This window comes from Mytilus edulis, chromosome 3, assembly GCF_963676685.1.
Source record: "Mytilus edulis chromosome 3, xbMytEdul2.2, whole genome shotgun sequence".
NCBI lineage: Eukaryota > Metazoa > Mollusca > Bivalvia > Mytilida > Mytilidae > Mytilus > Mytilus edulis.
In genome coordinates this window covers 50,612,991-50,630,661 of record NC_092346.1, presented here as the reverse complement: position 1 = coordinate 50,630,661, position 17,671 = coordinate 50,612,991, and the positions used below count along the sequence as shown (strand labels likewise).

Sequence of the window (17,671 nt, the reverse complement as noted above, 5' to 3'; positions counted from 1 at the left end):
TGGGTTTCTCAGACAGTTTATTACGTCTTTAAATTAAATCAGTGTGTTCTTAACTAATTGCTACTTTCGTCTGGAAAAATCTCTTGCTAAAAAAATTGAAACTGAGATAGGCCTATAATTTGAACCGTTGTAACGATCTTCATTACAGTTGTAAATGTCTAAGAAACCTCCCAGTTCTTTTATTTAATAAGAATGTCAGAGGTATAAGCAGTGATTAATAAAATTGTCTTAAGAAATTTAAGCTTGAAATAGCTAGCAACTAACCATCCCCATGACATCAGGAAACAGTAAAAAATAATTGTTCTCCAAATATTTGTCATCTCCCTATTCGCCCGAACCCGAAACGAAGAATTCCTTTCTAGAGCACCTCCCCCTTGTTTTTTTTTTTGTTTTTTTTTTTTGTTTTTTTTTGGGGGGGGGGGTTCGTGTTGCTCAGTTCTTATATAGTTTTCTATGTTGTGTTTTGTATACTGTTGTTTGTCTTTTTTGTCTTTTCCTTTTTTGCCATGGCGTTGTCAGTTTATTTTCGACTTATGAATTTGAATGTCTCATTTGTACCTTTCGCCTCTGATTATTAATTACTCATGAGTGACTTTTAGACATAATTTTTTGTCATTGTTGCATATACAATACCTCAATTATGATACCTCAATAAATATGCCTTGTGGCCACAGGACGTTTAGCAACCAACAATCATCAATTACTACTTATGTGCAGATTCAGATTCAATATTTATTATTGTGCATGTGGGTATCTAAATATTTGATTGTATTACAAGTGGAAATAAATTATAATGTTTGAGAGTATTGATAACCAAAAATGTCAATATTTAAAACAAATATGCATGAAAACTTTATTCGTATTTGATAATGAGGCTGATATAGAAAAGTTTTAATGATGTGCGAATAATGTGATCATTAATTATAAACAAGCGGATTTTTTTTTGCAATGTTTTTTCAAAGAGGCCAAGCCAATGACATGCATCAGAGCCACCAACATTCTGCATAGGAACCTCTTTTCAACTAATTGATACAATCTGGCCTCTGCAACATTTACCATCCTAAAAATAAAAGCAAAAACTAAGGTGAAGCAATTTATTTCAAGACAATCTAATGCTGCAGATTCAATTTTATTCGTGGTATACCTATTTTTCTTAATTTTGTAGGTAAAAGTATACCAGGAATTCAATTGTTAAACGAATCTCAAATTTTCAATATGTTTTTCGAAAATCAAGAATTCAGATATCCACGAAACTACGAGTTTCGCCTTACACGAAAATAAATGAATCCAGAGTATATTATCAGATTATTACATGGCATTTTTCATATCGCATGTATTATCAGCCCTATGTTCAATATCAGCCCAAGAGCCGCATGGCTCGAGGGCTGATATTGACAGAGGGCTGATAATACATGTGATATGAAAAATGACATGTTATGATCTTTTTATCATATACTTCAACAATGAAGAAAAATAACAGATTAATATATTGATCCTTTGAAGTGGCTCTCAAATAGAAGTCAACGAGTGAAAAGTTTACGGACGTCGGACCCCAAATGTAGTACATCCAGAGGTGTATTTTCCGGAATTTGCCGAGTATCACCGGAATGCATGTGCGATAACGTTACGGAAAGGCATGTGATAAACTTTTCATATCAGCCCGCTAAGCACCAATTCGAAAAATATGGAATTTACGTAAATTTAATGCTATTATCATACGTTAAAATCATATGTTATTTCGTCTAAGTATATGATAAAAAAAACTATATAGATTAGACCGTTGATTTTCCCGTTTGAATGGTTTTACACTTGTAATTTTTGGGCCCTTTATAGCTTGTTGTTCGGTGTGAGCCAAGGCTCCGTGTTGAAGGCCGTACATTGACCTATAATGGTTTACTTTTATAAATTGTTATTTGGATGGAGAGTTGTCTCATTGGCACTCACACCACATCTTCCTATATCTATATATCCAGTAAAATAAAGACTTCTCATTGTAAAGTAAAACATATAAAATTGCACGGTGTAATATTACCATATAATACTTTATTAGATTTACTACATAATGAATTGAAAACATCAAATAGGTCCTCTTTACTCAACTAGCCATGAAATGCTTTTCTCTGAAGGGGACGAAATATATTTTGTGTAAATGGAGTACATTCTTAGGAAACGAAATTGTAAGTGTTTTATATGTCCCTTGTCGACATCTGTCCGGCTTAACGCTCGGGACAAAATAATTGAATATAAATGCCCCACCCATTATTAAATGAAAACAAATCTACGGCTGCCATGCATTATATCTTAGATATTTTGACGTTCAGAAAAACTAGCCTTTCATCTGATTTATCGAAGTCTGCGACAACACTTAAATATAAAATATTGAATTTATAAAACTGTGTGTGTAAATGGGAGATACATTTTTTATACCTAATTATTGTAAATCATTATCGTGCTATGTATACGCCATTTGTGCAAGTGTAAAAGGATGGACTCCATTCCCGCTTTTCAGTTTTTATGTAAAACAAGGTCAAAAATTAGAGGAGCGACACATATAAATTTTATCCAATCATGAGATAGCTAAGTAAATAAGTATAGTCTGTTAAATTCTCATCGTGACGTGTTTTGATTATTATTGTGAACATGTGTGCCGACTTTGAATAACATTTACTTGCATGTCCATACCTCAATTTCTTGATATAATTCTCTATCAACTAACGTTTTTTCCTTTTGCTAGTATTTTGTGTAATGAAAAAAAGTTCACTTACGTTGGTCCGGTACATAAAACGGCTGTCCAAAGAAACCCCCTGGTGGTGGTCCAAACTGGAAATTGCTTTGTTGCTGCTCTCGCTCAATAAGGAAGACCTGCTCGGCATTTCCTCCTCGACCTCCTCCTCTACCACCGCCGAATAATCCATTCCCGCCATTTCCACCGCCTATAAAATTATCTAGGAGAGATAAACCAATTAAGGGCCGGATAAGTCCGCCTGCCCCAAGTCCGGGAAATATTTGACCTTTAGTCACATGTACAATTGATGTCACTGATACTACAAACAATATAAAAGCCTTCATTGTTGATATACCTTTAATAAAAGAAAACATTTTCATATTAAGAAATGCGTCGTAATTGATCTCATCTGTTGTATTTATTTTCTTTGGTTTTATTTACTCTTTTTGTTTGAAAGTAAATAGATTTTTCTTCTATAATGTGTCGCTTTTAAAACTTTTATAAAAACAAATATATATATAAATATGTAGCCTTCTTTGCGATGCTGCACTGTGGTAGCTTTAATTATAATGTGTGTAGTCCAGTATGCCCAAGTGTGGTTGTATAATCGTTTTACAATTAAAGTCAAAACATTATCTGTTAGGATGTAACTTAAAAAAAAAGACAGGACAAAAGATTTGAGTAAAAAAAAGGCAAGATCACAGTTTTTTTTAGAAAAAGATAAACTAGTAAAAAAAAGGCAGGACCGAATAGAGTAACAAATAAAAAGACAAGATACACTTCTTTTTGTAATTTAAGCAAGAGGTAAGTGTAGCGGGAGAAATCTGTTCGCACGAAAAAAAGTCCTTTTTTTTATATAAAAGTCTGACGGATATCATGGCTATCTAAAACAACAACTTACTTCCTAGGTAAACTCAATTTGCGACAGTAAAATCTACGTTTTTCGAAGACCAAGCTTAAAATACAATTACAATTATCTAAACTATTACGTCTTATTTAAGAAAAAAGAAAAAAAAACCTGATTTAGTGAGAAAAAAAAAAGATAGAAATGACATTTTCTATTATAGGTATCACTAAGTTATTCTATCTCTGAAAAAAATGCTTTAAAATGAAAAAAAAAACTAACCTTTTGTGAGATGACCAGATATGTATCGGCTTCATCTTCAAAGGCGTATGGTTTTATACCACTGATTTGCATATTCTATGATAATTAGAAAATTGTTGCCATCGATTATAAATTTTATTTTCTTTGTTACGCGTTTATTGCAACACACTTCCCATAAATGAATGACATATTGAGATCTATGCCGCTGTAAATGAATCGCCTTAAAGCATCCATGTCAATAATGACGGACATGCGAATATATTTTTTTTTAAAGGTGAATGAACATTTAAGTATGTTTATGAGTACATGGAACTATTGGGTGACCACAAAGAGACATTGGCCAAACAACAACAAAAAAAAATCAACCATCTATTTATACGAAAACTCGGTTTACTGTTGCTTCCTCGAAGACGTTTAAAAATGCATTCCTTCCCGGTTTCATGGACGCCATTACGAATATTTATCTTTTTTACCGATGACCGCGGATGTTATATTTTTGTCGTTACAGTATTTGTCTCCTCTGTCCCTATATTTTTACATTACCAAATGTCACAGGGTAGGTACTTGCAGGAACAACATTACTAGTGTAACTTGCATGCAGAACATGAATTGCTTACCCTTCAAGTGCATATGAGCCCCCTCCCTTTGCGGTTTTTGGTGGTCTTCGTTTTGCTCAGTTCTTTACTTTCTGATGTAGTGTTCCCCTTTTTTGAATTTCTCAAATCCACTCCGAATTTAAAAATCTAGTGTTGCAATAAGGAAACAACACAAACGCATAAAGGAGGGGACTGTGTGCGTCAACAGCAAAATGTTAAAGGAAACGCTGAAGGCCGCCTCCGGGGTTCTCAATACTATTCTACAACAATCAACCGAGTGCTGCTCGATAAAGTATTGATTGGTGTATTCTACTATTGATTGGTGTATTCTACTATTGATTGGTGTAGACTATATTGATTGGTGTATTCTACTATTGATTGGTGTATTCTACTATTGATTGATTTACACTACTAGTACATTGATCGGTGTATTCTACTATTGATTGGTGTACACTATATTGATTGGTGTATTCTGTACTGATTGGTGTATTCTATATTGATTGGTGTATTCTACCTTTGATTGGTGTATTATATCTTGATTGGTGTATTCTATATTGATTGGTGTATTCTACCTTTGATTGGTGTATTCTATCTTGATTGGTGTATTCTATATTGTTTGGTGTATTCTACCTTTGATTGGTGTATTCTAAATTGATTGGTGTATTCTATCTTGATTGGTATATTCTATCTTGATTGGTGTATTATATATTGATTGGTGTATTATATCTTGATTGGTGTATTCTATCTTGGTTGGTGTATTCTATCTTTGATTGGTATATTCTATCTTGATTGGTGTATTATATCTAGATTGGTGTATTATATATTGATTGGTGTATTTTGTACTGATTTGTGTATTCTATATTAATTATTGTATTCTGTACTGGTTGGTGTATTCTATACTAATTGGTGTATTTTGACTGATTGGTGTATTCTATATTGATTGGTGTATTTTGACGGATTGGTTTATTCTATATTGATTGGTGTATTCTGTACTGATTGGTGTATTCTATATTGATTGGTGTATTTTGTACTGATTGGTGTATTCTGTACTGATTGGTGTATTCTATATTGATTGGTGTATTTTGACTGATTGGTTTATTCTATATTGATTGGTGTATTCTGTACTGATTGGTGTATTCTATATTGATTGGTGTATTCTATATTGATTGGTGTATTTTGACTGATTGATTTATTCTATATTGAGTGGTTTATTTTACCATTATATTGTTGATTTGCGTTAGAGAACAACTGGTAGTCATCGTTTTAGTCACGTAAGAAAGAAGTTGCAATAAAAAATCTTAAATTGATAATAACAAAACAAAAAGAACACACAACCCTCAGGGGCGGAATTAGGATTTTGGAAAGAGGGGGCAAATGTTTGAATATTTTATAAAAATATTTTGGGAACTTTTTTGGGCTGAAAAACATAAATAAGTGTAATATGCCCTATTTAAACGGTTCCTGGCGGGGAGCATGTATATTTAATAGTTGCTGCACAGTATAAGGGTTGGACATTTTTGTTGCTGTTATCTCCCTATCAATTGTCTATCATAAAATGATAGTATGGATCCAAAGCTATGTACTGATATATTTGATGTGGGACTTGACAGTAAAAAATAGACATGGAAATTCTCGCCGGATTGTTGTAAGTTAAGTTATCATAACCTCACATATTTCTTGTTGTAAACAAGGATTTGTATTACTATACAAATCCTTGTTGTAAACAAGATATACGCCGGGCTATTCGATGAAAATTTACAATACGACCGACTCGAGTTAAAAAAGACAAATAAACATTTTTTTATCCAAATGTTTGGTTGATATGTTTCACCCAACAAAACTAAGGGAAGTGAGGGGTTCCAAATCAACCAAAGGCTACGAAAGAGTCTGAATGACAACGAATTTACAAATGACGGTCGACAAATGGAGACATAAAGGTCACACCCAGCAGGCAGGTTACAGTCTGGTCTTGAAAAAAATATTCAATATATAAGTCCGGCGAAACAGACATTCCGGTCAGACATGCAAACCCCGGCCACAAAAAAAAAATACGCCCGTTTTTATTCATCATGTTTATTTAATGCTAAATGATTTTGTTGGAAATTTTCGTTTCTAAATGTCAAAAAATGGACAAGACTCTTGTTTTCAATCTAGATACTTCCAGAATTTTTGTTTAAGGCAAGAATCAGAGTCAAATTTGTTTTCTCTCAAATATCTCAGACTGCCTCCTCAAATCAAATGGTTCGTACCTGAGACTTGAAATCTTTCTAGAGCTTATACTGACTGTGGATCATTATTCAACTTTGTTATTTATAAGATAGGCTGGGACATTTGGGATTATACATGTTTTCGTAGGTAAATAATATTGTGGAACATTTTTTTCATGAGAGTGTAATAGTCTAGAGTATTTACTATTACTTTCTGTTTGATGGAATAGGGAAATAGAAGTCAATACGTGCTTGCTCAATCCTGTGTCGCTTTGAAGGTTTCATTATTGTCCTAAGCCTAAGCAATGTGTCACTGTAATTTTGATTTCAAGATTACCGATTTACGTTTTTTTAACGCACTGGTCAACTCCACCATAACAAATTACACGACTTTGACAATCAGTAAATACCAGCGAAAAACATCTTAATAAGTAAAGAATTGTCGTATAAAAATTAAATACACGGGAAATGGCAAAGTTCACGAAGTCTAGTCTGATTAATCATTTTACACAAAAAAAAAAAAGTCTGAATCCGCCATTGACCCTCACTTGATAGAGAAAAACGATCGATGTTAATAAAAACACTATATAAAATATTATTGTATAGAGTACAAACTGTGGGTTATATGTTCGAGATTTCGACGAGACATCGATGAAATTTATATACATTTTGGGTAGCAAATATGATACTTTTAATTATTATCGCAGAAGGACTATTATACAAGAAGAAATTTTAACGAAAAGTTTAGGAAGTAAACACTATTTATAATAATTAACGTTTTTCATTAAAGGTAATGTTACATGACTTAACAAGAAAAAAGAAAAAATATAGAACAAAACATATATACATCACAAAAAAACTATACTGTCGGGATAATTCATTCAAGAAATAAATCATTCAGGGAAATAAAATATTATGTTATGATACATAATAATTATATGATTATTATTTACATGTTTATATGAATAAAAAAATGCATTAATTCAAGGAAATGGACACGATGTATGTACACGAACGAAAATGTTAAATGATGATTACCTCTTGTAAGCTTATATAACTTATGTATAAGAAAGAATATTTGATATAATTGCAAAGTAGACCACTATCCGTAAAGATCAAATGACAAGAATGTAAGGAATGAAGCGTTATCTACGGAAGCGTATTAGCGCCACACATTTTTTTTTTTAATTTTCCTTCCTAATTTTGCGTTTTAACGCAAACATTTGCGAACATTTGCGTTATACAATATGCAAATCTTTGTGATATAACGCAAACCCTATGCGTTAAAAGGCAAACCTTTGCGTTATAACGCAAATATCTGGATTTCAATTATTCATAAAGTTTTGTATGAATTTCCGTCTGTCATTCATTTCGGTTGTGATTTACTTGTAGATAAATAAAAAAGAAACATACATACAAGACTAGACATTATAATAAATATGCATAGGAATAATGGAATACTTGAAGTGCAATTATACATAAATTAAGACTGATTTGTGCATCAGAAAAGTATATAATTTAACAAGAAAGTAGATATAGTATAGTATGTAGACATATCTTAATTGAAAGATAAAAAATAATGTCATACAATTGTGAAACTTCCAAGTCAAATAGACAAAATGATACGCAAATGTTTGCGTTACAACATAAAAGTTTGCATTATTTCGCAAATGTTTGCGTCATGTAACGCAAATGTTTACGTTATATAACGCAAATGTTTGCGTCATAAGGTTTGCGTTATAACGCAAAACGCAAAATAGAAATGCTTGCGTTATATCGCAAATGTTTGCGTTTAACGCAAAAGGATAGCGTTATTACGCAAAGGTTTGCGTAAAACGCAAAGATAGGGAAAAAAAAGTGTGGCGCTAATAGGCTTCCGTAGTAATCCATCCTATTTTCCTCCATTGAGCAAAACCAACAACAAATATATAGTTATCTGTAAAAAGCACAATATATGACACCGTAATTAACAATTATACAGTCGGAAACCCGGTTGAAATAGAACAAAAGAATCGAAGCTCTTTGTTAGAGAAGGCGATAAATGTGTACTGTATTGTTTACTATAACGACAAAAATTTTAAAAGTTAATAGAAAATTACAATTTTCTTCTCAATTACGAGGTGTTTTATTTTAAAAACACCATTTGCATAAGTTTTCAATTTATCTAGTACAAAGTTAAGCAGAACAATTAGATTTCAAGTCGACGACATGGGTATATTTCAAGTTGGATGAAGAAAATGCATAACCTCCGATTTTTTGAAAAAAAATTACCACAGACGGATAACATATCAATCTATTAGTTCAAAAATTTTCGTGTCTGCCCTTCCATTATGTAACTCAAGAAAAAAATCCTAACAATGGGTAACAATTGTATCGAGAAGAGAAAATCGAGTGCACCTTTTTATGTTAGGGCGTGTTTGAGTTGAACATTTTGTCTTGATATCGTACAAAGTAAGATTATTTCATACATCGTCTCGCTTTAGATTCTATTATTTTTATATATCAAAGCTACAGATTGACTTTATAACACAAAAAAATAACAGTACTAAAAGATGAAATAATATGGGTCAAGATTAGTGAAATACCTAGTGAGATATATTGAAAACTTATGCAAATGGTGTTTTTAAGGTTCATGTGGACCCTATGGCTAAAATGGCCGTATTTTCACCTCAAAATTTACTCTGAGTACAGGCAAATCTGTGCATTTGGAAAAGTTTTAAGGCATATCATGCCCTAGATAAATAGAATTCAAATGCATTGTATGATTTAGAAAATTCATAACTTAACTGGATTTTACCGTACACTTTTTTTCGTCCCTGCAGAAGATGATAAAATTAACAAACAGTTGAGTTTACCTTGATATGGTCCACTCAGGTACACAGTTTAAATAACCAATTATTGTCAGGTATCTATTGTCCATCTCATGTCCATGTCAAACAAAACAGCTCACTTCAATAATTACCTGTGGGGGAGTTCTCAAACCTGTTTCACAACTTAGTTTATTTTGGCACCTTCTGGAGGAATGAAAAAAAGTGCATAGAAAAATCCTGGTAAGTTTTTATTTTTCTAAAACATAAAACATATTTGAAATTTATTTATCTAGGGCATGCTATGCAGATGCACAGGTTTGTCTGTACTCAGAGTAAATTTTGAGGTGAAAATACGGTCATTTTAGCCATAGGGTCCACATGAACCTTAAAATAAAACACCTCGTAATTGAGAAGAAAATTGCAATTTTGTTTGTTTGTATTAAACTTTTAAAAATTTTGTCACTATAGTAAACAATACAGTAAACATTTATCGCCTTCTCTAACAAAAGCTTCGATTATTTTGTTCTATTTCAACCTGGTTTCCGACTGCTAGAGGGGGGGGGGGGGGGAATCTGAGTATGTTGCAGTTGAGTCAGGGGTTCCACATGGGTCAGTTCTTGGACCTAATCTCTTCTTGTACTATATAAATGACATTCCAACTGGTTTAACATCCACAGTACGTTTATTTGCAGACGACACAATAGTTTATTTGGCAATAAAATCAAATTCCGATGCATCAACATTACAAAAAGATCTCGACAAACTGGCATCGTGGGAAACTACGTGGAAAATGGCATTCCACCCAGATAAGTGTAATGTAATTTCAGTCACCAGAAATAAAAAAAACAATCACATTTAACTACACATTACACAATCATTCATTAGAACATGTAACAACAGCAAAATATCTGGGGGTCACCATCAGTTCCTACCTTAAATGGGATGTGCATATTAACAACATATGCAAGAAAGCTAATAGCACACTAGGCTTTCTAAGGAGGAACCTGAACATAAGTTCAACACCCATTAAAGAGCAAGCATATAAGTCCCTAGTAAGACCATCACTAGAGTATGCTTGCTCTGTTTGGGATCCATACTTACAACAAGACATAGATAGCATTGAAAAAGTTCAAAGAAGGGCTGCACGTTTTGTTACCAACAAATACAGAAACACCTCAAGCGTTGGTAACATGTTACAAAATCTTGAATAGCGCAGTCTTTCTGACAGAAGAAAAGACTCCAGATTGGTAATGCTTTACAAAATTGAACAAAAAAAGGTTGCAATACCTAAAAAAATAATAAATTGATTCCACAAACCAGACAAACAAGACATTCTAATTCGAACAGCTTCCAAATTCCATCCTGCAAAACACAGTACAGAAAAGAATCCTATTTTCCAAGAACTATTACAGACTGGAACAAACTACCGGATAACATTGTAAATTGCACTTCAGTAGACTCTTTCAAATCTTCAATTTCAAAGCATCAGTATTAACTCAATACATATTACTTAATTATACAAAACATGTTATTTTTTAAACTTTTTCGTATTTTTTTTAAAAATTGTGCATTTTCCAATCTATGTCTTGTTGTAAGTTTCCTCCTGTGACATAATCTTCAATTTGTTGAAGGTGGTCACTAAATGGTAGAATGGTAGAATAGTAGTATTACTAACAAAAGATTTTACAGCCGCCGACACTTGTGAATTTCATTCTATACTAGTAACAGATATTTCACAAGATCATATTTTACTGTTTATGACGTCTTACCCTAAATCCATTAGATGTTTGATGTATACTGATTGATATTTTAAAAGTCTTTGATGCATTATTTTTTTTATAAGCTGTGGGTGGCTTTGAACTATCTACCATTATCTGCGAGTACTCTCAGATCTGTACTTTTTTCTGTGTCTTTTTGTTGTTGGGATATATATAAGAAATACCCGACCACGTCCACTCTGTGTAGTATTTCTGTTTGTATCATGCATCTGATGAGTTAAACCTTTTTCAACTGATTTTTATATTTCGTTCTTATGTTGTACTGTTACACCACTGTCCAAGGTTAGGGGAAGATTGGGATCCCGCTAACATATTTATCCCCGCCACATTCTGTATGTATGTGCCTGTCAGGAGCCTGCAATTCAGTGGTTGTTGTTTGTTGATGTGTCACATATTTGTTTTTCGTTCATTTTCTACATAAATTAGGCGGTTAGTTTTCTCGTTTGAATTGTTTTGAATTTGTCATTTCGGGGCCTTTTATAGCAGACTATTCAGTATGGGCTTTGCTAATCGCTGAAGGCCATACGATGACTTATAGTTGTTAATTTCTGTGTCATTTGGTCTCTTGTGGAGAGTTTCTCATTGACAATCATACCACATCTTCTGCAAGTCAAGAGACTGTGGTTCAGGTGTTGTTGTTGGTTTCTGTCAATCAGTTTTGTTTTTCTTAAATGGTTTTGTTATAAATTAAGCTGTTAGTTTTTTCTATTGAATTGTTTTATATTTTTCATGTCAGGGCCTTTTATAGTATGGTTTTTTTTCATTATTGAAGATCGTATGGTTGCCTATAAATGTTTACATCAGCTTCATTTGAACTTGGGTTAATAGTTGTCTAATTGACCAGCATATCACATTGCTATACTTTAAGGGAAAAACCGTAAAGACTCTCAAGACTGCCTGTGTCGCTCACCTGTATTTACTGATGATGTGGAAATCATTTAAATAAGGTTTAAATCATAATTAATAGTATTAGATATTATAAGATAAATAAAAATTCGTAAGGGTTCCACGGAACCCAGTGTCTCGCCTACTTTTGCTGTTAATCGCAGACTCAACAAAAATGAGGAAAAACATCAATAAAAATTTCCCTCTCGATACTGTCTTTTGATTGAAAGAAGCTTCCAAGTTTGGTAAAAAAAAAAAGTCCAGGATAGTTTATGAATCTAATGAATGTTTTATAAACTTTAACTGCAGACTGTATGTAATGTTAACTGGAAGAAAAACTCCATTTATAAGTAAAATACGGAAAAAGTGAATTTTTTTTACAAAATTTACTTCTGAATAATATCTTATGATCAGAAACACGCTTTTGTCTAAGTTTGGTAGAAATCCAGGATAGTTTAAGAACATTATAAAACTTTTAACAAGAGTGCACACGCTGAAATGTCTCGCCTTCTATACTAATCATTGATATTATGTTGATAGTCCTTAGTATAAAGCTTAGTTTTATTACAACTGTCTCATAAACTTAACATTAACCAAGATAACTAAACAAAGACCAATGAACCTTGAAAATGAGGTCAAGGTCAGATGAACCATGCCAGGCAGACATGTACAGCTAACAATGCTTCTATACAACATATATAGTTGAACCATTACTTATAGTTTAAGAAAAATAGACCAAAACACAAAAACTTAACACAGTGCAATGAACCGTGAAAATGAGTCACCGTCAAATAAAACCTGCGCGACTGACATAAAGATCATAAAATATTTCCATACACCAAATATAGTTGACCTATGGCATACAGTATTAGATAAAAAGACCAAAACTCAAAAACTTAACTTTGACCACTGAACCATGAAAATGAGGTCAAGGTCACATGACATCTACCCGCTAGACATGTACACCTTACCATCATTCCATACAACAAATATAGTAGACCTATTGCATATAGTATGAGAAAAACAGACCAAAACACAAAAATTAAACTATAACCACTGAACCATGACAATGAGGTCAAGGTCAGATGACACCTGCCAGTTGGACATGTACACCTTACAGTCCTTCCATACACCGAATATACTAGCCCTATTGCTTATAGTATCTGAGATATGGACTTGATCACCAAAACTTAACCTTGATCACTGATCCATGAAATGAGGTCGAGGTCAAGTGAAAACTGTCTGACAGACATGAGGACCTTGCAAGGTACGCACATACCAAATATAGTTATCCTATTACTTATAATAAGAGAGAATTCAACATTACAAAAAATTTGAACTTTTTTTTCAAGTGGTCACTGAACCATGAAAATGAGGTCAAGGACATTGGACATGTGACTGACGGAAACTTCGTAACATGAAGCATCTATATACAAAGTATGAAGCATCCAGGTCTTTCACCTTCTGAAATATAAAGCTTTTAAGAAGTGAGCTAACACCGCCGCCGTAGCCGCCGCCGCCGGATCACTATCCCTATGTCGAGCTTTCTGCAACAAAAGTTGCAGGCTCGACAAAAACTTAAACCACAGAGCGAATGTTTTGTTTCTGGCAAAAAAACTAAGTCCATTTATAAGTAAAATACGGAAAAGTGAAAATTTATTTTTACAAAATTTTCTTCTTGGTACTATCTTATGATCATAAACAAGCTTCTGTCCAAGTTTGGTACAAATCAAGGATAGTTTATGAAAGTTATTAAAATTTTAAAAACTTTAACCACAGAGTGAATGTAATGTTTCCTCGCAGAAAAACTAAGTCCATTTATAAGTAAAATACGGAAAAAATGGAATTTTATTTTTACAAAATTTACTTCTGGATACTTTCTTATGATCATAAACAAGCTTCTGTCCAAGTTTGGTAGAAATTCAGTATAGTTTAAGAAAGTTATTAAAATTTCAAAAACTTTAACCACAGAGTGAATATTTGTGGACGCCGCCGCCGCCGACGACGACGACGGAATGTAGGATCGCTTAGTCTCGCTTTTTCGACTAAAGTCGAAGGCTAAGGCTCGACAAAAATGACAAAAAAACCTGCAAAATTTCCGTAAATTTCGAACTCAGGGGCAGTAACCCAACAACGGATTGTTAGATTCGTTAAAAAATTTCAGGGCAGATAAATTTAAATCTGATGAACATTTTCGCCACCTGTCTCGATTTGCTCTAAATGCATTAGTTTCAGAGATATAAGCCAAAATCTGCATTTTATCCCAATGTTCTATTTCTAAATATGGCGGCCATGCTGGTTGGAAGGCGGGGTCATCGGACACATTTTTTTAACTAGATACCCTAGTAATGATTATGGCCAAGTATGGTTGTCTTAGTAGTTTCAGAGAAGATTTTTGTAAAAGATTACAAAAATTTACGACTTTTTTTCTTTCTTTTTTTTTTTTTTTTTTTTTATTAAAATTGACTATAAAGAACAATTACTAAATGGGTCTACTGACAATTATGGTCATGTCGAATTATGTGTAGATCTTACTTTGCTGAACATTATCGCTGTTTACAGTTTATATCTATCTATAACAAGAGGCTCTCAAGAGCCTGAATTGCTCACTTGTCATGTTTTGCTTTAAATCATTCCACAATGATAATTTTGCTTTTCAATATATATCAATGAGTGTCTTAACAATTCCATTTAAGTGTTCTTTGTATCTGTCATATTTTCTTCAAAAGCGAAAAAAAATGCATTTTACCCCCTAGTTTCTATTTCAGTCATAGTGGCTATATTTCTTGATGTACATGGAAATAAAAACAAAAATTATACTAGATATTCTGAAACTCACTCATTCAGCCTAAGTTTTGCTGAAATTGATTCAGCAGTTTTAAAGCAAGCAAACAAGATGAACAAATTCAGAAAAAAAATGTCTTTAAATGGCAGTAACTCCTTTTAAGGAGTCGATTGACAATCTTGGTCATATAAACTTTTTTTGTAGATCTTACAATGCTAAACATTTTTGCTGTTTACAGTTTATCTTTATCAAGATAATAACTAAATAATTCAAAATGTCCTTAAAATTACCAATTGGGTTGTTCGATTCATCTGATAATTTCATGGCTTATAGAACTTGACCTAATGAACAATTTTTCTTCCTATCAGATTTGCACAAGTGTTTGAGATATAAGCCAATAAATTGCTTCGCTGAGCGCAGCCTGATACGGCCGCAGAGGTCGAACCCTGAACAGTTGGGGCAAATTTGGACACAATATTCAAGCTTGATACTGTCTGAATTTGGATTGTGATCAAAGTTTTGACATGATAAAGGTTTCTGACACACAAAAAATCTGGTCAAAGATCTTACAAATCTATTGAGGTTTCTTCTCGAAACTTTTCAAAAATTGGAAGTTTGACAAATTTTGAAAAAAATTATGAATCCCTTAACCCCCCCCCCCCCCAAAAAAAAAGAAGAAAAAAAACCCACCTTTTTGAACCCCACCTTGAAACAATTACCCCCAAACTCAATCCACGCCTTTGCAGTATGGAACCTTGTAGTACAATTCTAAAGAGATCCATTCACTTAAACACATGCAATTTAGTCTGGAAACAAGAAAAATGCTTGTTTTGGCCCCTTATTCCTACATGTTAGCAGCAATTACCCCCAAACTCAATCCCAAACTTCCCTTTCTAATATGGACTCTTGTGGTACAATGTCAGAGAGATACATAAACTCACAAACAAGTTATAGTCCAGAAACTACAATATTGCATGTTTATGGCACCTTTTTGGCTCTTAATTCCAAAACTGTTGTTACCATAACCCCCAAAATAAATCCCAACCTTCTACCTGTGGTATTCAACAGTCTGTGTTACAATTTCAGAGCAATCTAAATACTTATACACAAGTTATAATCCTGAAACTAAAAAATGCTAATTTTGGGACCCTTTTGGGACCCTAATTCCCAAACGGTTGGGGCCATCATCCCCCAAATCAATCTCAACCTTCCTTTTGTGGTTTTAAACCTTCTGAAAAAATTTCATAGAGATCCATTAACTTAAACTAAAGTGATTGTCTGGAAATCATGTGCGTCTTCAGACGACGACGAAATTTTTGGCGGTCGTATAAAAACTGCATTAAACCCCTATGTTCTTTTTAAGCAATGGTGACTGGGTTTTTTTACGAAACAGAAAATGAAACACGAACTTTATTCAAGATACCATAAGAATCATTCATAAGTTTGGTTAGAATTGGTTAAGTAGTTTCAGAGGAGAAGATTTTTTAAAGTTAGAAAATATGATAAACAAATTGTTAAAAATTGTCCTTAAAATGCAATAACTCCTTTAGGGTTCAATAGACAATTGTCGTCATATAAACTTATTTGTAGATCTTACTTTGCTGAACATTTTTCCGTTGACAGTTATCTTTAATAATATTTAAGATAATAAACGAATATTGCAAAATTTTCTTAAAATTACCAATTTAGTGGCAGCAATCCAAACAATAGGTTATCAGATTCATCTGAAAAATTCAGGGCTGATAAGACTTTTACCGTGGAACGGTGAGCTAATGATATATTTAACATAATAATCAAAAACTGCAAAATTTCCTTAAAATTACCAATTCAGGGGCAGCAACCCAACAATGAGTTGTTGGATTGGTATAAAAATTTAAGGGCGGATAAATCTTAACCTGGTGAACATTTCAACTCAGGTCAGATTTGCTCTACATGCTTAAGTTTCCGAGATATAAGCCAAAAACAGCATTTTACGACTAGGTTCTTTTTTAGCCATGTCGGCCAAGTTGGCTGGCAGGCGGGGTCATCGGACACATTTTTTTAACTAAATACCCTAATGATGATTGTAGCCAAGTTTGGTTAAATTTGGACATCAGTATCAAAGAAGAATATTTTAGAAAAAAGTTAACAGACGACGGACGCCAAGTGATGAGAAAAGCTCACTTGATCTTTCAGGTCCGGGGAGCTAAAAAAGGATTTTAAGAACATATATCAAATGAGAAGTAGTCTTTAATGTAAATGAACAAGTGGAAGGTCTAAACATTATAAACATTTCTAGTCAATGCATATTACCTTAACTCTGTAATTTCCCTTAAACTAGTGTCTAAAATATAAATATACATTAATACAACTCATAAGCATAAGCATAAATAAAATCATAACAATTATAAATGAGAAAATGCTTGTTTTTTACGTTATGTTTTATAAAGAGAGAAAAAAATGGCGAAATCACTATCATCGACACTGATCTCGCCGATCAGGAAAAACCAACTAAAACGTGTGAACTCGTGAAAAAAAGTTGGAAACCTGTTTCTAAACCTAATGCTTGGACTGTATTAAAATAAGTCTATAACTAGTGAAAAAAACACCATTATATATTTTAAATAATATATAAATTTACATAATAAACAGAAACTTAATACTTCTTGACAAGTTTTCAAATGCCTTTCTTGCTATTCCTTGAACTGAGGGAAACTTTTGCACCATAATTCAAAATACCTAAATGATACAATCTGCCTATAAACACAATGTTTTTATAAAAAAAAAATAAAAGAAATTAA

The 17,671-nt window shown here is 32.9% G+C and overlaps 1 protein-coding gene across 3 annotated transcripts; it reads right to left on the bottom strand.

Annotated features, from left to right (window-relative positions):
- Positions 1–839: 839 nt before the first annotated feature.
- On the bottom strand, positions 840–9,611 carry LOC139516724 (uncharacterized). Of its 3 annotated transcripts, none has more exons than XR_011663012.1 (3): positions 9,489–9,611; positions 2,766–3,080; positions 840–1,060 (listed from the first exon to the last, which is right to left on the bottom strand). XR_011663012.1 is itself a non-coding variant. In XM_071306991.1 (3 exons), exons 1-3 carry the CDS (start codon positions 8,918–8,920, stop codon positions 1,053–1,055), a joined length of 339 nt encoding a protein of 112 aa, XP_071163092.1. In that variant the 5' UTR covers positions 8,921–8,995; the 3' UTR covers positions 840–1,052. The 3 variants fall into 3 exon arrangements, 1 of the variants encoding a protein (XP_071163092.1); XR_011663013.1 differs by lacking the exon at positions 9,489–9,611 and adding an exon at positions 3,852–3,960; XM_071306991.1 differs by lacking the exon at positions 9,489–9,611 and adding an exon at positions 8,905–8,995.
- Between the last annotated feature and the right edge of the window lie 8,060 nt (positions 9,612–17,671).